Genomic DNA, 21864 nt, shown 5'->3' with positions numbered 1-21864 from the left:
CTTCGATTTCTGAAGCTCCGTCGAGTGCAGATTTTTATAGGGGCTGACATTAAGTTCCAAAGCACACTTGAATCTCCACCAGTAGAAGCTTCATTCTTGCACTTCTAAGATCTTGATTTGTCCGACCTCTTCTCTCTTCAACACCTTTGAAAATGTCTGGCCCCTCCGACCGTCGTTTTGACTTGAACCTTGTTGAAGAGGCAGCCCTGCCTTCTCCAGACAACATATGGCGCCCATCCTTCGTCTCCCCTACTGGTCCTCTTACCATTGGGGATTCCGTGATGAAGAATGATATGACCGCTGCGGTGGTGGCCAGGAACCTTCTCACTCCCAAAGATAACAGACTACTTTCCAAACGGTCTGATGAGTTAGCTGTTAAGGATTCGCTGGCTCTCAGTGTTCAGTGTGCAGGTTCTGTGTCTAATATGGCCCAACGCCTATTTGCTCGAACCCGCCAAGTTGAATCATTGGCGGCTGAAGTGATGAGTCTCAAATAGGAGATTAGAGGGCTCAAGCATGAGAATAAACAGTTGCACCGGCTCGCACATAACTATGCTACAAACATGAAGAGGAAGCTTGACCAGATGAAGGAAACTGATGGTCAGGTTTTACTTGATCATCAGAGATTTGTGGGTTTGTTCCAAAGGCATTTATTGCCTTCGTCTTCTGGGGCTGTACCGCGTAATGAAGCTCCAAATGATCAACCTCTGATGCCTCCTCCTTCTAGGGTTCTGTCCAGTACTGAGGCTCCAAATGATCCCCCTCCGGTGCCTTCTCTTTCTGGGGCTCTACCGACTGCTGAGTCTTCTCCTAAGCAACCTTTGTGAAGGCTCCCTCTTGTGTGTTTATTTTGACTCATGTATATGTACATATTTGTAGCTTATCGGGGATATCAATAAATAAGCTTTCCTTCATTTTAACGTACTGTGTTAAAAACACAAAAACCTTCTTCGCTAAGTTCTTTGAATTTTCTTTTGTTGAAGCTTGTATGTTGAAGCTTTCTGAGTGGAGCATGTAGGTTGGGGTAGTGTTCCCTTAATTTTCCGAGTGAGGAAAACTTCTCGATTTGAGACTTGGAAAATCCAAGTCACTGAGTGGGATCGGCTATATGAATCTTAGAACGTCATTGTGCTCGATCCTGTGTCATGTCCTTCGTTAGATCCAAGTACTCTAAGTCTTTTCTTAGAGTCTCTTCCAAAGTTTTCCTAGGTCTTCCTCTACCCCTTCGACCCTGAACCTCTGTCTCATAGTCGCATCTTCTAATCGGAGCGTCAGTAGGCCTTCTTTGCACATGTCCAAACCACCGTAACCGATTTTCTCTCATCTTTCCTTCAATTTCGGCTACTCCTACTTTACCCCGGATATCCTCATTCCTAATCTTATCCTTTCTCGTGTGCCCACACATCCAACGAAGCATCCTCATCTCCGCTACACCCATTTTGTGTACGTGTTGATGTTTCACCGCCCAACATTCTGTGCCATACAGCATCGCCAGCCTTATTGCCGTCCTATAAAATTTTCCCTTGAGCTTCAGTGGCATACGGCGGTCACATAACACGCCGGATGCACTCTTCCACTTCATCCATCCAGCTTGTATTCTATGGTTGAGATCTCCATCTAATTCTCCGTTCTTTTGCAAGATAGATCCTAGGTAACGAAAACGGTCGCTCTTTGGTATTTCTTGATCTCCGATCCTCACCCCTAACTCGTTTTGGCCTCCATTTGCACTGAACTTGCACTCCATATATTCTGTCTTTGATCGGCTTAGGCGAAGACCTTTAGATTCCAACACTTCTCTCCAAAGGTTAAACTTTGCATTTACCCCTTCCTGAGTTTCATCTATCAACACTATATCGTCTGCGAAAAGCATACACCAAGGAATATCATCTTGAATATTTCCTGTTAACTCATCCATTACCAACGCAAAAAGGTAAGGACTTAAGGATGAGCTTTGATGTAATCCTACAGTTATGGGAAAGCTTTCGGTTTGTCCTTCATGAGTTCTTACGGCAGTCTTTGCTCCTTCATACATATCCTTTATAGCTTGGATATATGCTACTCGTACTCCTTTCTTCTCTAAAATCCTCCAAAGAATGTCTCTTGGGACCCTATCATACGCTTTTTCCAAATCTATAAAGACCATGTGTAAATCCTTTTTCCCATCTCTATATCTTTCCATCAATCTTCGTAAGAGATAGATTGCCTCCATGGTTGAGCGCCCTGGCATGAACCCGAATTGGTTGTCCGAAACCCGTGTCTCTTGCCTCAATCTATGCTCAATGACTCTCTCCCAGAGCTTCATTGTATGACTCATTAGCTTAATACCCTTATAGTTCATGCAATTTTGTACGTCGCCCTTATTCTTGTAGATAGGCACCAAAGTGCTCGTTCGCCACTCATTTGGCATCTTCTTCGTTTTCAAAATCCTATTGAAAAGGTCAGTGAGCCATGTTATACCTGTCTCTCCCAAAAGTTTCCACACTTCGATTGGTATATCGTCTGGGCCTATTGCTTTTTTATGCTTCATCTTTTTCAAAGCTACAACCACTTCTTCCTTCCGGATTCGACGATAAAAAGAGTAGTTTCTACACTCTTCTGAGTTACTTAACTCCCCTAAAGAAGCACTCATTTCATGTCCTTCATTGAAAAGATTATGAAAATAACCTCTCCATCTGTCTTTAACCGCGTTCTCTGTAGCAAGAACCTTTCCATCCTCATCCTTGATGCACCTCACTTGGTTTAGGTCCCTTGTCTTCTTTTCCCTTGCTCTAGATAGTTTATAGATATCCAACTCTCCTTCTTTGGTATCTAGTCGTTTATACATATCGTCGTAAGCCGCTAACTTAGCTTCTCTAACAGCTTTCTTCGCCTCTTGCTTCGCTTTTCTATACCTTTCACCATTTTCATCGGTCCTCTCCTTGTATAAGGCTTTACAACATTCCTTCTTAGCCTTCACCTTTGTTTGTACCTCCTCATTCCACCACCAAGATTCCTTTTGGTGTGGGGCAAAGCCCTTGGACTCTCCTAATACCTCTTTTGCTACTTTTCGGATACAACTAGCCATGGAATCCCACATTTGGCTAGCTTCCCCCTCTCTATCCCACACACATTGGGTGATTACCTTCTCTTTGAAAATGGCTTGTTTTTCTTCTTTTAGATTCCACCATCTAGTCCTTGGGCACTTCCAAGTCTTGTTCTTTTGTCTTACTCTTTTGATATGTACATCCATCACCAATAAGCGATGTTGATTAGCCACGCTCTCTCCTGGTATAACTTTGCAATCCTTACAAATTATACGATCCCCTTTCCTCATTAGAAGAAAATCTATTTGTGTTTTTGACGACCCACTCTTGTAGGTGATCACATGTTCTTCTCTCTTCTTAAAGAAGGTGTTGGCTAAGAAGAGATCATATGCCATTGCAAAATCCAAGATGGCTTCCCCATCCTCGTTTCTCTCCCCAAAACCATGGCCACCATGAAAACCTCCATAGTTGCATGTCTCCCTGCCCACGTGTCCATTTAAATCTCCTCCTATAAATAACTTCTCCGTCTGAGCAATTCCTTGCACCAAGTCTCCAAGGTCTTCCCAAAATTTCTCCTTCGAACTCGTATCCAACCCTACTTGAGGTGCGTACGCACTAATCACATTGATAAGTTATTGTCCTATTACAATCTTGATTGCCATGATTCTATCTCCTACCCTCTTGACATCTACAACATCTTGTACCAAGGTCTTGTCCACGATGATGCCAACACCGTTTCTCGTTCTATTTGTGCCCGAATACCAAAGTTTAAACCCTGAGTTTTCTAGATCCTTTGCCTTACTACCAACCCACTTAGTTTCTTGTAGGCACATAATATTTATCCTTCTCCTCACCATAACTTCCACTACTTCCATAGATTTTCCCGTTAAGGTTCCTATATTCCACGTTCCTAAACGCATTTTGCTCTCTTGAACTCTACCCTTCTGTCCTAGCTTCTTCACCCTCCCCCGTCTAATAGGATCAAAGTACTTCTTTTGTGTGTCTCGGGTAAAGTTGATAGGAGCATATGCTCCCAAACAACTTTGAGTGGAGTCGTTCGAAAAGAAGTTTCTATGGCCCCCTTGCTCATTTAACACTGCATCCGGGTGCCGATGGAGATACAGCGACCCTTGCTCACTTATCACTGTGCTCGGGCCACACAGCGCGCCACTTACGGGTGACGCCCTAGCTTTAGCGCGATTTTGTTCTGGATTCGTTTTCATAAGGATTCGACGTGATCATGGAGTGCCGAAAAGTAGCAAAAGAGGTATATTCCATCGTAACCTCGAACGCGTAATGAATTCCTGTCCTCTTGAATATATTTGATCCTGGTTTTCTCCTGACAACATTCCCTGTTTCTACCTTCAAACAAGAAATGAAACTTTTACACCTTTTGATGTAATATAACCTATACAATTACTCGACATAATTTCTATAAGCTTCCCGTGAATGCAAACCAGCAATAAGAAATATTAACCGAGCAAACTATTCCAACGCTCTTTCAGGGAATTGTGTGCCTTTGAACAGGAAATGGCCTCCAAACTAATCCTTCCGTCAATAGGAGTTTCTGTAGCTAACCCCAGCCTTAATAATGTAGCAACTGCCTTGTCAACTGGCATTTCAACCTGCATGAGTTTAAAGTTCAAGCCAACAATCACTGGAAGCACAGACAGTGGGAGGCACTGCCTCCACGGTCCACCCCTACAATAAAGTAAAATTGACGTGTAACGGACTTTGGTGTTTTACCTTTAGTTTAAACACATCATACATAAATCTTTCGCAGTCGTCTCCAACACTCTGGCGACACGTGAGCTGCAGTCATAGAAAAAATATTGGTGCTTCGTGCAGCTAAAGAAATGCCTAAAGCAAGAAACATACCAAACTTCAGATCGAGTTCAAGAAAATATATGTTTAAACCAAAAACCAGAGCTTGTACAGATACATCTGGCCCTCTCAAACTCACAATTATGACAAGAACTTTGCCCCATGAATCTTAGCAGGTCAGCAAGTAGATTTTTTTTTAGTGGAAACTAGAAAGACTAGCTTCATTGTAGACATCAATTTTTGTAAGACCTTGAATGATCATATTAGTTTAAACCATTGCTCTATGTGCCTCCTAGGCAGACATTCTATAACGGCAATGGCATTATCAGCAAAAAAAATCAATTAGGATCAAAATGTTCGACTATGAACATGATAAGCAGAAAGCACCTTGTTCTCTTTCTGCACACGCTCATCATTCTCAGCTATCTTTTGATTTCCTTATCCATACCACTACCGATTTTTTCACTTATTATTCAGCTATGCTACTCAGTGTACTCACAAGCCTTGTTACAGCCTGCTGTTATTCTTTGCTGCCTATGTTTTTCCGATTCATCAACAATATAATGTTCATATAGATTCATTCTACATGAGTTTAAGAGAACAATAGTAGTAGTGTACTTTCAACAAAAATATGTAAGGGTGATAATTTATAAGAAGCAAGCATAGAAGTCGATTTAATGAACAAAGATCATAGTGAAGAGTAAATTTAATTCTAACATGCATAGAAAGCATAGCACTCAAGTTTGGCAGTGAGATCAAACCTTCCCCTTGTTTGCTTTGAGAAGGATTGCATATGCCAAAATGGCCTCCTTGTACTGCAAAAAGTATAGCAAAGGACGTCATGTAGGGAAAGTACAGGATACCAATCTAACAGCAGGACCTAACCTAACATGTGACTAAACCATTTAGTACAGCAGCTGACTGAATGAGGCAACTGATTTAAGCTGTTTTCTGGTTTAATTTACAGAATGCAACTTATTGTTTTTAACATTGTCATTGTTTTGCTTTTGATATTTAGGAAGTTCTCCCTAACTTGTGTAAAACTCATTGAATTCCCAGTAAATGAAACCTTATAATCTCTAAGCTGCTATTTTCTCGCCTTAATGTACCCTTCTCCCTACATATCCAGCGACCTCAAATAATTGAAATAGTTTCATACTTGTTGTTGTTCAGAAGCATCCAGAAGAAAATGAACTGAGCCAAATCCACTTGCCAAGGTTTTCTCATAAAGCGTCGTGTTGACTAGAAGCTGTAACGAAAAACTCTTTTAGTAGATCACTACTTAAGTACCTCAGAATGAGTTAGCATTTAGAACTATGTAACTGTACAAATTTGAACCAAAGATATAGTTGACTCACTTGATACCTATCCCACGTTTGTTTGTATCCCAAAACCACACGGGACACATAAATTATAAGAGCGCTGATTGCAACCACATCAAGAACTATTGCTGACCTGGTATTAGATTAAACTAGGATATGTTCATGACAATTACAAAGAAATTTAACTTGGAAGAAAAGGCATATAATGCCCTAAATGTACTGCTTTAAAATATGCACAGCCTTCAAGAGTATAGAACATAATGATGTACCAATTGTTCTTGAACATGTAAACAAAAAAACAAAAAGAGGAAACAAGTACTTTGAACAAGGGAATGTCCACACACCCACCCATAAAAAGAGAGAGAGAGAGAGAGAGAGAGAGAGAGAGATCTAGCCATACAAACTACTTGAAAAGTTAAAAACAAAGAGAATACATACGGGGAAGATAAGACATTAAAAAATTTGTAGTTTATGAAGAATGCCGAAAGCCCTAGTATTGAGGCGATGTCCAAGCGCACCTGCAAGTTAAAACAGTACACGGAAATGAGGCTCAAAATCTGAAAGGGCTTTGTTCAATAATCAGACAGATCCTACTCATTTTTCTCCTAATTCATCAGTCAAATTATACAGAACCAAAGTGACTAGAATTCAATTCATCGACACTCCACAAGAAGGAAGTGGGATTTGGCTCCAAGGGTGACAAAACCATAAACAACCAACTAAATAATTTTAAGCATTCTTTATGTGATAAGATGCGTAGATAAGTCATAGCAACCAAAAACAAGCTGACAAAAACATTCATTAAGTTTTCAAAATGTTTATTAGTAAAGGACTAGCGAGTGGTAAAAAAATAAGTCAAAATTATTAGTAAAGGACTAGCAAGTGGAAAAAATGAAAAAAAAAAAAGAAATAAAAAAGGAAGTCAAAATTTAATAAAATGATACTCAGAATCAGGTGAGGAGAGGAGAGATACTTCAGCAAATTATGGATCCACTAAGCTACATAATTGTTAGCATGTAGCAAAGATAAACATACCGTGTCTATGATACGGAAAGATAGCTTTTTGTGGGGAAAGATAACCTACAAAGTGAAACAAATGAGAATACCATAGGCAGGCACAGAAAAAATTACAAGACCATATGCTAGAAGAAATGAAAATTACAATGGATGAACTTTAAAATTGAGACAGAAGTATTTACTGGTAGATCCGGAATGGGAATTTTCTCATAAATCTTTAACTGCAACGATGGAACAGTAGCATTGTAGTCAGCATTCCTGCCATCTACTTCTTGGGTATAAAGCAAAATTAATTCTTGAAATGCTGCCTCCTGATTTCCAAAACACCATATACTATTACCATAACCTTGTAACATGCATATCCACAAGTAACAGAAATACTAATAAGCGCAGAAACTTTGCTTATACGAAATAGGTAATAAGGAAGTAAATTAAACTATATATGAGCAATACCTGGAGGATGGACTGTGAGAAGAGAATAGAAACAGAAGTTTTTAGCATTTTCCAAATATCATTTCCACAGTATTTCCTAGTAGCAGGCCTCCATATGTCACTAAGTGATATCCTTGATAAGAAGATCGGCCTGAGGAAGCAATATTACTATTAGCTGACCAATAAAGTTCCAACTACAATATCGATGCATATAAAAGCAATTCAATCAGTTAAAAATGTAAAATCACTTGTTAAAATGACATTACACCACCAATCAGTTTCTTTGGCCAATCAAGTAACGTTTAACTTCCACGTGAATTCTTCAAGACTAATCTTTACTGCACAATCACTGCTATAATCATTTCTTGTGTGACATAACTGGTTGTATAATAATTTTTAGGTTTTTGGGCTGAAAGAGGATCCTTAGACCTAGTACAAGTTACAACACAGTATTCAATTATACATAGTTGAAGACACAAAACAAATCAAACTTTGAGAGATCAACACCATGACGTTCAGCTTGAATTCATTTGATCAAGAATATTAATACTTGTTAATTCTTTTAGTTAGTTAATTTCAATATTTTCTCTTTGAATTAGATGAAAAGAAGAAAACAGCTGGAAATAGAAAAAACATGGATAAAGTATGATGAAATGTGAAGAAGTAAAAGGTATTGGAAAAAACCTTGCATAAGGGTCAGAATCATTAGTATCGCCATCCAACTCAAATGGTGTTTCTGGTGTAGGGGAAATAAGTCCAATCCATGAAAGCAACTTCTTTAGGAGCCTTCCACGGGGTCCAACTGAAGATAAACGTCCTTCATAACGAGATACTGCCCTCTGTGCCGCCAGCCAAATTGGGAGGTCTTTATTTGATAGTTGCTCTACTCCCAGTAGATCATCAAAAGTTTGTTCGCTATAACGAAATGCTTGCTGGAAAACAGACAATTCCTTTATCCAAAGCTTCATTCTTTTAGTCAAGTCTTGTACTTCTGGTGTTTCGCAAGCAACTTGGAATGCCTGTCATAAAGCAAGAGAGAAAAAACATGTCAAACTAAATATAAAGAAACTGAGAAAAGGAACAGAAACCTGAAGGATGCTGCCCCAGGATGAAGGCAGCCTTTGTTCTGAAAAACACAATGACCTCAACTATCCAGCTCCCAAATTTCGCCAACGGTTTTGATACGATGAAGAAGGTTCCCTGTAGAATTTTGGACTGTATGTACTCCAGTTTTTCTACAAGTAGTAGACCCTTCTCCCTCTCTGTTGCATATCCTCGCCTGAAAGAGGAATTGACATTAACTTGAAAGTGGTCGGCTAAATAAAAAATGGTCATATAAATTAATTGTTCAGTGATCAAAGGTTAATATAAAAATGAAAACAGAGGACTGAGCCTAAAAATATACTCACCTGAATATAATTGCATTGGACTCAGATGCCTTCTTCCAGTCAACATATATGGGCAAAGTAAGGAGATAATCTGTGTTCAATGCAGAAGTCAGCATTAAATCCCTTTCGGATAGTTCTTCAAACTGAGCATCATTAAGAAGTTGCATGAAAGAACGCTGGAAACGAGTGGAAACAGCAACTCTACAGCACAAGAAAAGATTGCATAGGATGTCAAGGGCTTCCATACATGAGTCTGAACAACAACTAAAAGTAAAATAAAACATAAACATACACTGTGCCAGCCTCTTAAAGGTTATACCATCATTCTTTCAATCTTGTCAAACTTTTACCCCAAAAGTTACTGACCTTGTAAAGCAACATGGACAATGAAAAACTACCATCTTTGTCCTATTTCCCTAATAACAGTTGATTTCATACCATGAAATGAGATAAAGAGTTCTCTGCTGATACAATTGAAATTGACTAGAATACGTTGTAACAAATTACAAGCATATGCATTATACGTACCCACATATACAACTTCAACCCGATCTTAGAGCAAATGTATTATAAACCGGCAGCACTAAGGATTATCCCTCTAACATTGAAGGTTTTCTAAGCTCCTAACTTCTGCTGTATAAGTTTCTAAATTGCAAATTTGTTTATAAAATCATAAAACAGAAGAAAACTTGACTTGTAGAGCAACTGGATCACCTCTCAACGTTCTTAGCCGGAGAACCCAAGAGTTTTCGCAACTCCAAAACATAATCTAACTGCGGCATTGCATTTCCACCTTCATTTTTTTCATCCTCATTTGCCTCAATGCTCTCAACTCCATTGATGACACTCCCATTAGCAGAATCCGAGCTCTGCCCATCAACCAAATCACCATTTTGCTTGTTCTCCGCGGAATTCGATTTGAAATAATCAGCTCGCATTTCTTCCAAAATTCCCTTGTGCTCGGCGTGAAGAATGGAGTCCAAGCACCTGCAAAGCAAACAGCTTTTCATTGAATGTTCAAAATGTCCCAAACGACGTCGTTCGATTGGGGCTTACGAAGAGAGAAGAAGAAAGCTCTGCAATTCATCGTCGTCTTCGCCGTTGCTGTCCTTGAACAAGTTCAAAACGACGCCGTCGAGAAGCTCGGCCTTGGGAACGGGGATGTACTTCTGCCTGGGGACCGGGATTTTGGAAATTCCATGGTCTTCTTCTTCTTCTTCGCCTTGGTTATGATCGGGAACGACGTCGTTTTGCTTCTCGGTCTTGCGGGCGTCTTTCAAGCTTATAGCGGCGCCGGTGGTTTGGATTCGCGGAGGCTCCGTCGACAGTTCCTGGAAGCTGGCGAGAGAGCAGTGAGCAACTGATGGTGGTGAAGGAATTAGACGGCGCTGTTTTGCGGTTACGGAGAGAGCTCCGAGGCCGGTGAGAGCGTGCCAAGAAGCTGACATGATCGCAAAGCAAAGGAGGTCGAGAGAGCAGCAGAGCAGTGTGCCACTGCCAACCCCACGTATATACGATAAGGAAAATACATAACAGTACCCAACCCATCTTCCAAAAATACCCCCATCTGAATCTTCATTTTACTCCTCGGTATAGATTGATTTTTAGACTAAAATCATGACTCATGTCATGAGTAACATCAAAATCTAATTTTAATCATTTATTAATTATATTTTGGTGTTTTAATTATTTCTTTTTTTCTTTCTAATTTTAATGTACTAATTTTATGTCATTATAATCATAATTTTCATTTCATTCTTCATAATATATCTTGTTGTAAATATTTAGATAAACTAACTTTTGTTTTACAATATATTTCGATATACTTTGTCTGTCGCATCCCGGCTCGGGCGAGACCACTTCCCGGGCCCGACCTTCGCCGTAGCACAATATTGTCCGCTTTGGGCCCCGAGCACACCCTCACGGTTTTGTTTATGGGAACTCACGAGCAACTTCCCAGTAGGTCACCCATCATGGGAGTGCTCTCGCCCTCTTCTCGCTTAACTTCGGAGTTCCTAGGGAACCCGAAGTCAATGAGCTCTCAAAAAGCCTCGTGCTAGGTAAAAATGAGAATATACATATAAGGTTTACAAGATCCATTCCCCTGGGCGATGTGGGATGTCACAATCCACCCCCCTTAGGGGCCCGACGTCCTCGGCACACTTCCGGCCAGAGATTGGCTCTGATACCAAATTGTCACATCCCGGCCCGGGCGGGACCACTTCCCGGGCCCGACCTCCACCGTAGCACGATATTGTCCGCTTTAGGCCCCAAGCACACCTTCACGGTTTTGTTTCTGGAAACTCACAAGCAACTTCCCAGTGGGTCACCCATCATGGGAGTGCTCTCGCCCTCTTCTCGCTTAACTTTGGAGTTCCTACGGAACCCGAAGCCAGTGAGCTCCCAAAATGCCTTGTGCTAGGTAAAGATGAGAATATACAAATAAGGCTTACAGGATCCACTCCCCTGGGCGATGTGAGATGTCACATTGTCTTCTTCATTTAGGTACATTAAATTCGTTATAATACATTTTGGTGCATACATTTAGGTACATACATTTCAATACATACATTTCGATACAAAGATTTAGGTACATTAATTCAATATAATATATTTCGATACACACATTTAGGTACATTAGTTTAATATAATAAATTTCGGTGCATACATTTGGGTACATACATTTCGATACACACATTTAGGTACATTAGTTTAATATGATACATTTCGGTCCATATATTTGGATATATACATTTCGGTACATACATGTCAGTAATAACATTTAGATACATTAAATGAGTTTTTCAAGTTTGAAGAATGTTAAATAGAATTAATAAATTAAAAAAACTTTTGTTTGGTCAAAAAATAAATTTAACTGTGTATATTAATAAATTTAAATATTTAATGGGAGACATTGAATGAAATACACATTAATTATTTTAAATTAAGGACACATCAATGGACTATAATCAATATGTAATCTAACACCAGGTTTATTTTAAATTTCAATCTTCTTCAAGGATTAAAGTTAGAAAACCTCTTATATTATTAATTAAGTATCGATTAACGTGCTTATTTTTTATCAATGACGAATCATTTGATTTGCAAATTTGATTTGAAAATTTAGTCTCTTTAGTATTACGTGAAGATTTATTGGACAAGAGATACAAACCCGGCCCTGAGGGTAGTCCATGTAGGCGTCCGCCTAGAGGCCCCACTTCGGAGGGGCCCTCAAAAAATTTTATATCCTGTAAATAACATATAAACACAAACAAAGTATGAAATATCACAGTTCATTTGTTTGTGTAGTTGAAATGTTTGGCTTCCCAATCTCTCCACTTTTATTGAATGTTTAAATTAACTATCATATGGTTTTGAAGATTGTACTTTAAGGTAATCAAAACTTTGAATTTATATTTTGGTTTTTAATAATTTATCACAATGGATTATTTTAATATTCGATTCATTAATGTGATGTTGATTTTAGAAAAAACACAAGACAAACAATTGGCGTTGTTGAATTTATTATACTCATCAATCAAGTTATATTGTTCTTTACTCTCTTGATCATCAAGTTTTATTATTCTTCACTCTCAATACTAGACTCTTGACTGCAAACATTTAGTACATTTGTATCTAAAAACGTGAGACGTGTAATAATTAAGTAATTTTTGTATGAAGAAAATAGGTTCTCATCCTTCCTTTTGCTACTCCATTATTAAAATCCTATTCTTTTTCAATTTTTGATCATAGTCCTTGGGTATTAATGACATCATTAATTATTTCAATAATAAAATATTTTTTTATTTCTAAATATATTCATTTAATGTTAAAAATGTTACAATTAGTATATTTATATTTATGACTAAATTTTTTATCATATAATTTTAGTTTTAGTTTTTAATTTGTAATTCTTTTTTAATTCGTACCAATTTTCTTTTCGGTTTTAATTTGTATCCATATATTAATTTCTTTTTGCTACTCCATATTTTTTTTAAATTTATTTGTATTTGTACCCATATATTGTTTTTTATTTGTACTTTTTATTTTGCTAAATGTACCCATGCTAATTATATGTACCCATTCATGTAAAACTTTTTAATCTTAAAATGTACTCATTCTTAAATATACCAATTTGTTATATGTAAAATGTACAATTTTATTTTTATATAAAATCTATTCAATTTTTTTCTAATCCATTTTTAAACTTATATGGGTACATTCTTTTTTCTTTGATTTTAAAATGTATCCATGTCAAGTTTAATCAAAGAAATTTACTAATGTTATTAAGCCTAATTTTTTTTTTTTTTTTTTTTTTTGTGATTTTGAAGAATGTACCCATGTTTTGATACAATAATGTTTTGGTTAATTTTGATGAATGTACCCATGTTTATACACACACACACGATAGTATATTTATATTTTAATATTTTTAATCCCACAAATTATGGTTTTTTATTTAAAATCTCATTTATATAAACAACTAAAATTTCTAATTTTTAATTTAAAAAATATAGTAATGTACATAGAAATAAATTATCACATTAATTTCAGGGACCTTAATCAAAAATTAAAAACCAACAAGGTTTCAATCAAAGAATATTCATAGATAAGGACCGTATCCAAAGCCTCATTTTGTGTGTGTGTGTGTATATATATATATATATATTTTTTTTTTTGGTAAAAGTTACTTTTTATTACCAACCAACCAAAACATATATACAAGCTAACTAAAGGCCCAAAGTAAACATATAAACAAACAAAAGATGGGCCAAAAACAAAATAAAACACAAAATGAGTCAATCAACATATGTGGCCCAAAAGCTACACAATATAATCTGGAAACTTCTACTGTAGTCTCTGTCTCCATTGTTCGACATGATCCATCCAATTCCTCTTCCACTGCCGATCTCACATTCCAACTCTGATCCGCTCATCAATGTATAAAGAATTGGGTAGGGGTGGCAAACGGGTAGAGGAACCACGGGTCGGGCGGGCAATCTAGGTTCGGGGTTGGTATGGGCCAATTCTAAATGTTTTAGAAAATAAACGGAGCGGGGCGGGCCAGTGTCATTAACAGGGTAAGCCGAGTCCTAAACCCTAGAAAAAAAGGGGCCCTAAACAGACCCGTTTCTAATTATAATGAACGGTCAAGATTGAATGATAACCTATCATCCAATGTGAACCGTTAGTTTCTACCCTAGTCATCCTGAGTCCAGGTTTCCAGAATCAGTCTCACTCCCACCTCTTCACCATCCATCACTCCCCCAACTCCGACGACATCCCAGAGAACCCAGCTCATCACCGCCGCCACGACCAACACAACGGCACCACCCATTCAGCCATTCTCCTCGACGACATCCCAGGACCCAGAGAACCTAGGTCCTAGAACCTTGATTCTCTCCTCTTCAACAACACCACCGTCATCGCAACCACCATTACCCCATCATCACCGTCAATGACCCTCTAAAATTTTGGTAATTTTGAATTAGGGTTTTGTTATTAATGTGAATTTATGGTGTAGGGATTTTAGGGTTTTTTAAATTAGAATTTGTAGATTGATGAGTATCGAGAATTTTCATGGGTGTTGATTTTACTAGGTTAATTTGCCCTCCAATTAGGTAATGGGTATTAGGTATTTATTTTCGTGGGTGTTGGGGTTATGGGAGGGAGGGGCAAAGGGCTATAATCGATGCAGGTCAAGAGCTATATACGTATTCAGTTTCTTGTGGTTCATACTTTTACATGATTAGCTCCTATATGAAAATTTTCCACAGTGAATAAACAACATTTAATAGCTACTTGCTTCTTTTACTTGGTCGACTATCGATTTATTTAGGATGTATGCTGAGTGAAGACGGTTACCCAGTTAAGGAATATGCTCTAATTAGGGTTTTTGTGTTTTTCTGCAAGCTTAGTTAGTTTGTTACTGTGTTGGCTTGGATTTCTGGATTTGAAATTTTGAGTTTCTTTCTTTGGTTAATTTCATTGAGTAAATATTTCGGCTTTGCAATTTCTGTTGTTTAGGATTTTGTTATTTTACTTTAATCTTGGTATTTGGAAGTGTTAAATGAAAGTGGAAATGCATAGGTGCCTTAGATTTCTGTATTATCCTTTTGAAATTAGGATTCTCGTATTCTTTTTCGATGCATGTGGAAATGGGAGTTCGATGTGATGCTTCATTTTTCAGCAATTAGATTGGGAAAAAGTTTATTTATTTCCTATCAGGGGGTTGAAGCTCCTTTAATCTTATTTACCTGTGATTCTCGTGCACAGTGGCTATGAAAGTGCAACCACTGCATTGATTTTTTATTCTTCACATGCTTTCGGTACTAGACTTGTTTTCTGTGATTCCCAACAGTGAATGCAGAAAATTGTGTCTCTTTTTATGTTTTGTGTGAGTGATTATCAAGTTGATTTTCTGGCTGCAAGTAAGTAAACTAGAGAAGTGGGGCTACTCTGCTGATTGGAAGAAAGTACTAGTCTTCTTCTTTGGAACCCAACATATGTAAGTACTTAATGCTTTCTTGATTAACTTTAACTACGATCAACGGTGGTGGTTTCCACTATTGTGCAAGTCAACAATTGATTAGTTATGGCTTTCCTTTCAAATCAGACTTACTAACGGAAGTTAACTTTGTACTTTATGATAATAATATGTCATGTTGTTTGAGTAAGGTATGATTATTATGATTGTACTGAGTTTTGAAGAATGAAGCTGATTACATTGTTCTTGTCTCTCAGACTCTCAGATATTTTGTATATTGATTTAATCTTCAGATGACTCTCTATGCAAATTTTAGGTTTTTTTTCACAAAAAAAAAAAAAAAACCAAAGGACCCGTGGACCAGGCCGGGTTAAGTCTGGTTCCTATATTAGAAAATGTTGTCCCCGACCTAGCCTGATCCGTCTCTTTTAAACCCGGGTTCAGTCCGGTCCTTTCAAAATTGGGCCTGGCCTGTGCCCAGCCTTAGAATCGGGGATCAAAGAACTTTAGGGCCCCACTTTGAAACTCGCCTAGCACCCTTAAATTCTCAGAGCCAACCCTAAAGAGAGAGTAAAAATTCAAGCATACATTCTCATGCGTTCATCAACTTTTGTAGTATTATTTGAAACACCGAATTTTATAATTAGATAAGTTTAAGACTTAAACATGGATAATTGTTTTTGTCAAATTAAACATGGATCATTTAAGCATGGTATAGGGTACGGTACTAGTTTCAGACAAAAAAATTGATTTCTAATTGGTAAACAACTCATGTAAGCTTCGATATTGTTCCCCAAACATTTTAAGATTTTTATTATTATTATTTTAGAGAAAAGGAAAATTCATTCCAAGGCAACAACCACCACAAACAAAGAAAGCCAGAAACACCTAACCAACAAAACACAAACAAGCGAGTAGGGGAATATAAAAGACGTTGCCAAACAAGGCTACCACATCTTCCCCATCCCTCAACAACCCTGACTAACAAGGAAGACATGGTAATCCATCTTTATTCAAAATTTTCACCAACGAAGATGGGGGTCAATGACCCAGACGAAATCGCTCATCTATGCTCCATGAAATCTAGCGACAAAGTTCGCCACTTCATTCCCCGATCTTGACACCCAGGACCACACGCAGTTGAGAAAGAAACACCCCAATTGCCGTATGCGACTTCAAATAGGGTATATCTTTCAGCTGCAATTTTCAGCACCACCATTTAAATAAGAAATAATTTGCTTGCAATTAGATTCAACCATAATTTAAGAATAGTTGTTTTGTTAAGCCAAACGACACCCTTCTAGAACCGCCAAAGCCTCGGTAACTGCTACACTGGAGGCATGTACTTCCTTTTTTCTAATCCTTAAACATCCACATAACTTTTTGACAACACCTACATAACTTTTTGAAGCCCCCACTTTCCAACTTGCATCAACATTAATTTTTACCATTTGGGAGGGTGTGGAGACCAAAGACTATCCCGCAGAACAATAGGCCTTGCATCTCGCTAAATTGTGTTCTCTTCCTTTGCCATCATGAACATATCATAAGCACATTGAATGGCTTGAACAGTTTGCATAGGAGAATGAGGTTTAATGTTTAAAATAGACTTACATCGAGTTTTCTAGATGTGCCAACATGCGAAGGCCAATAATGTTTGAATTCTTGCCATCTCCACCTTATCCCCAAAATTCTCCTTAAACATTTTAAAGAGCCAAGCATTAAAATTAGTAATAGAATTCTTATCAACTTTGTAATTCATGGGGCCACCGAACCATACCAAATCAACCCAGAGACAAAAAAAAAAAAAAAAAAAAAAACAGAAGATGTTCTACAGACTCCTCGCACTCATTGCAAATCAAACAAAAGGAAGACGTAGCACACCTTTGTTTAAAAAGGTTCAGCTGCATAGCAATAGCAACCTTGATTCCTTTCCATAAAAAGTTTCGAATTTTTGGAGGGGCCTCCAACTTCCAAATCCAATTAATCTTTTATTTTTCATGTTTTGATACCACACCGCGTTAATTTTAACCATTGTACGACAAAGGGTGAATTGGTAACTTTATTACTCATTAAAAATACTTTGGTTTAGTTGGGATCAAAAGGCACGCTCACACACTTTTGTTCGTTGTTCACACTCTGTCTTCTCTACCTTATCCTCTTCCACCACCATCCATGATTACTCTGAGCACTCTCTTCCATCTTCACACTTCCACACATCGCCGCATACCCTCAACCTCTCTTTCCCTTCAAACCCACAAAAGCCCAAAATCACCGTCCTATCTACCTCAACACCACCGTCGCCGCCTGCCAGAAACAAAGCGATAGACTTCCGGAAACACAAGGGAAAGATGATGGGCACCCTCCCCTCATCCTACCTCAAATAGGTCTACAAAAATTTCCACACTCGTGACTTCGAAGACTGGGCGAAGCTTGTCGACCAGGTCCTTAACGACGCCGTTTACCAGAACTAAATCGAGTGGGAGCTAGCAGAGAACATCTTGAACGGAAATCAGAGGAGTTCTATTAGCACTGGCAAAGTTTTAGAGTTGCTAAATATTAGCAAGAGGTTCGATTGGGATAATAGGGACAAAATTGGTTGGAGCAGAGTGAATTTCGAGTTTTAGGGGACGTCAAAAGGGTGAAGAATTCCGAGGAGTGAAAAGGGATGATGAAAGAGGGCGGAGAAGGAGAAGAAGGTGGGGGAGGTTTTTGGGGAAGGCGGAGAGAGGCGGAGGGAGAGGCTGGTGAGGGTGAGACAGAAGATGGGGAGGGATGAGAGGTTGGGAATTTTGGAAAAAGGTGGGGGTAGTTTTGGAAATGGGGTTAGGTTAAGGAAGGAGAAAGAGGGTGGCTTTGAGGGTTGGATGGTTGAGAATTCGAAACGGTTTCTTGGACGTGAAACTCTATTGAAGAAGGCATACAACAAAAGAATGGGGAGATTTTCGTAATTTACTTTTTATTTGGTTTTTTTTATTAAGTAAAATTAGAAAAATCATGGATTTTTTCAGTGGGTGTTTCATTATCTATTATGTTGACTAGTTTAGGTTTTTCAATTTAGATTTTGTTTTTTCAAGTGATCCTTTATCACAGTGGTATAAAGGGTCCTTGTATGAAGGTGTGAGTTTGAATCCCGTCGGCGATTAATCTAACATCTAAAAACATCTCCAAATGAGACGTCAAATTCAAAACATCAAATTTCAATTTGATAGCTAACTCGGCAATTTGACATATTGTCAATATTTTCCTTCCACCCGATATGCCAAAATTTATTGCTTCATTTATGTTTTTTAAAACAAAAATAATAAAAGTTGGGCTTTTTTTTTCATGTAAAAATAATATAATAATACTTAAATATGCTAGCATTTAAGATAAAGTACAAGTGGAATGCCTTTGGAAATAGTAAAAATCAAATTTGAAGGCAGCTTTAAATTTGACATCCATTTGTTCATGTCAACTTAACCTTCTTTTTCATGTCATCTTTTGTGATACCCATCCAAAATTTGTAATATTTTATTGTATCGAACATATGAAATTACCCAAATGCCCTGGAGGCATAGATGTTGACTTTTGTTGACCGTCTCGTCCAAACACGTATTAGTAATTTTCTTAGTTTATTCTTAATGTACTTATCGCCATGAGCGCGTGGGCACCTGCCATGGCCGGTGGTGGAGCACACGTGCCTCTATCGCCATCCACGACGACCCCCACGCGTAAACCAAGGAATCTGGGAATTCGTTTGGGTCGGGTCAGATCCGGGTTTTGGGTTGTTGGGTTGGGCCGGTTATTGATTTTAGGCCGGGTAGTTGGGTTTGGATCGGGTTTTAGGGTTGTGGGTCGAGTCGACCCGGTTTCAGGCCGTATGTCGGCTGAAATTTAGGGCAGAGCTTTTAAACTCGAACCGAAGAGCCATTCAAACTAGGGAGGACGAAAATGTCGCTAACAATCGCACCTAAGCACATAAAAGGACCAATTAATAAAACTCTACTAAAACGATTGAATTTAGGAAAATGGACGTCATAAACGGATTCAGGACGTCGAAAAACCTAAGGGGGGAGCTTGGGTTCCCCCACGCGCCGTCGCAGGCGCCGAGATGGGTTGCCGAAAAAGTCGCAGGCGCCACTGTCCACGAAAGCAAAGTATCTGTGAGTGGACCCCTTCCAAAATGCATGATTTAATTATTAGAAAAGCGTACATGAAAGCATGAAAGCATGATTTTATGACTACGTTTTATGAAACGTTATGAGTAAATCCGATTTACGCTTTATGAAATATCATGCTTTATTAATTTTACATTTACTGAGATATTTTTTAACATAGATTTATGTATGAGTTTGAGCTATTGAGTTTCGATGAGATATGTTTATACCATATTTAGGGCCTCGTATTTATACCTCATACAAATACTTGAGGGACTTAAATGTAATTATGTGATAAAGAAAGAGGCAAATATGTAATAAGTGAGGAGTCATTATTCTATAAAAGGACCCCTCACCCTCACAATTAGGAGAGGCCAATTCCTAAGGCTCCTCACCCTCCCAACGCTCTCACTCTCAGAGCTCTCTCTCTCCCTCACTTCTCAGAGAAATACAATACAATCAGTGTGGACGTAGCCCAAACCTTGGGGTGAACCACGATATATCTTGTGTTATTTACATTACTTGCAAATTCACGGTCGGATTTACATTGTTCTAAGACCTCCGGTTTTGTGCATCAACATTTGGCGCCGTTTGTGGGAAACGACACGAAAAGCTATGTCGATTCTCTTTCATTTTTTCATTTCACCACCGTGAAACCTCACCACAATGTCCACCGTGGATCTGCAAAACCCAAGAAACCAAATCTCTATCTTTCCAATAATTTCCTCTTTTGAAGACCCTGAGTCTCAAGAAACGGATGGTCTTTGTCTAAAAACAACTGCACCAGGGATACACGGCCTATCTTCCACCATCTCAGCGGTTGCAACCCTCGATGTCCGTACGAGCCCATCATTTATTGCAGAAGAAAAAAATGCAATCAGGATATCTTCGGCCCTCCCACTCTGTCGTGCCCCTCCACGTGCGACCCACCAGCGTCCTCTACGACGCCGACTGGGGCTTCGTCGACCCCAACGACAGCATCTCCTCCTCCTCCAAGTTGCAGCAAAAATTGGAAGACGACTTCGACACCTTCACCACCATCAAGGCAATGGATTTGGTGCAACCATTAGTAGAAGCGCAATTTTCGAGATTGATGTCCGAGGGCTTGTTTGTCGGAACGGCTAGACTTCTCAGAATCAGCGGCGGCTCACTCTCGTGACTCTCTCATTTCACCACCACTCCCATCCGGGCAACCCCCAAACAATTGAAGCTTTCGACTTCTAGCTAAGTGATATTCCAGAAGTTGATTGCTTGCTTATTACCCCAAGCCTTGATATCACTGCCATTTGAAGACGTTAAAGCTCATATCTGAGAAGTACCCGAATCTTAGAGTAGTAGCTACACCAAATGCTAAGGCCTTTTTGGATCCCTTTTTAGCAATAACCTAGTCAGAGCTCTGTTATTGAGGTAAGAAATGGTTCTACAGTCAAAGTTCAGGCCACTGTAGGGGTAGTTCTAAGTCCTCCTTGGCAGCGCCCTAAATATGGATATCTTGTCATCACTCCAGAAGAAAAAAAAGATGCGGCGGAGACTTTGACTCTCCGGATCTGGACCCTGACGAGTTCGGAAACTCCGGGGACGATATAGATTTGGCTACGGTTTGGACAGTCTGCCGGCGAGCTGTCTTTGGGATATTTTGAAGACATATTCATTTAGTGACCAGAACTGGCAAAACATATTCAACGATCTGGTGCAGTTGCTGCGATCCTATTTTGAACGCTCTGGTGCAGAACATATTCAACGCTCTTGTGCAGTTGCTGGTGCAGAACATATTCAACGCACTGGCAGGACATATTCATTTTGAAGGCATATTTTGAAAACTTTAATCATCAGCTGCTTTTGAAAACTGTGTAAAGAAAAAATGGTGCAGTCATAGAGGGGTCATATGCTTACATGGCAGACAACGCGAAAGAAAGAGAAAAAGAAAAAGGTGCGGAAAGTGAAAAAGGAAAGGGGAGTGATGGTGAAAAAGTTGAAACGGGTTGTGTTGATGAGAAAAAGAGGAGGGCTTTCCTCCAGCACGTCACTTTCTCTGCTTTTGTGTTGGTAAGGAAAACATATTACTTTACTGAATCAAAGACTCTCACAACTATGTAGTCAACACTACCGTTGTGGATACATCTATACAGTCAACAATTATTTCCAGAGGAAGCTATAAACTTCACCCAGACCGACAATAGAGAGGAAAAAGATAAAGCTTCCTATTATTATTCTATCATGATTCTTTTTGTT

At 38.8% G+C, this 21864-nt stretch overlaps 1 protein-coding gene and 1 pseudogene across 2 annotated transcripts; one reads left to right on the top strand and one right to left on the bottom strand.

Annotated features, from left to right (window-relative positions):
• Positions 1–4229: 4229 nt before the first annotated feature.
• LOC126611396 (uncharacterized) lies at positions 4230–10499 on the bottom strand. 2 transcript variants are annotated; one of them, XM_050279674.1, is made up of 15 exons: positions 10063–10499; positions 9721–9993; positions 9028–9207; positions 8762–8897; positions 8303–8637; positions 7640–7769; positions 7369–7497; positions 7205–7249; positions 6608–6687; positions 6206–6302; positions 6007–6096; positions 5609–5662; positions 4770–4835; positions 4501–4648; positions 4230–4385 (listed from the first exon to the last, which is right to left on the bottom strand). In XM_050279674.1, the coding sequence occupies exons 1-15, from the start codon at positions 10452–10454 to the stop codon at positions 4243–4245; spliced, it is 2298 nt and encodes a 765-aa protein (XP_050135631.1). In that variant the 5' UTR covers positions 10455–10499; the 3' UTR covers positions 4230–4242. The 2 variants fall into 2 exon arrangements, 1 of the variants encoding a protein (XP_050135631.1); XR_007618826.1 differs by lacking the exon at positions 4230–4385 and having other exon boundaries at positions 4566–4648; positions 4770–4883.
• A 6579-nt stretch (positions 10500–17078) lies between these two features.
• LOC126611841 (uncharacterized) lies at positions 17079–18483 on the top strand (annotated as a pseudogene).
• Positions 18484–21864: the final 3381 nt, after the last annotated feature.

The sequence above is a fragment of the Malus sylvestris genome, chromosome 17 (genome assembly GCF_916048215.2).
Source record: "Malus sylvestris chromosome 17, drMalSylv7.2, whole genome shotgun sequence".
Taxonomy (NCBI): domain Eukaryota; kingdom Viridiplantae; phylum Streptophyta; class Magnoliopsida; order Rosales; family Rosaceae; genus Malus; species Malus sylvestris.
The sequence above is the reverse complement of the archived record's forward strand: the minus strand, read 5'-3'. Positions and strand labels throughout refer to the sequence as shown.

Excerpts from the sequence above, each read along its gene's own strand:
- LOC126611396 (XM_050279674.1), bottom strand. The coding sequence starts at position 10,454 with ATGTCAGCTTCTTGGCACGCTCTCACCGGCCTCGGAGCTCTCTCCGTA. Across the intron at positions 9,208-9,720 it reads CCGGCTAAGAACGTTGAGAG|AGTTGCTGTTTCCACTCGTT; the intron begins GTGATCCAGTTG and ends CTTGTGCTGTAG. Across the intron at positions 7,250-7,368 it reads TTCCCATTCCGGATCTACCA|GTTATCTTTCCCCACAAAAA; the intron begins GTAAATACTTCT and ends TTCACTTTGTAG.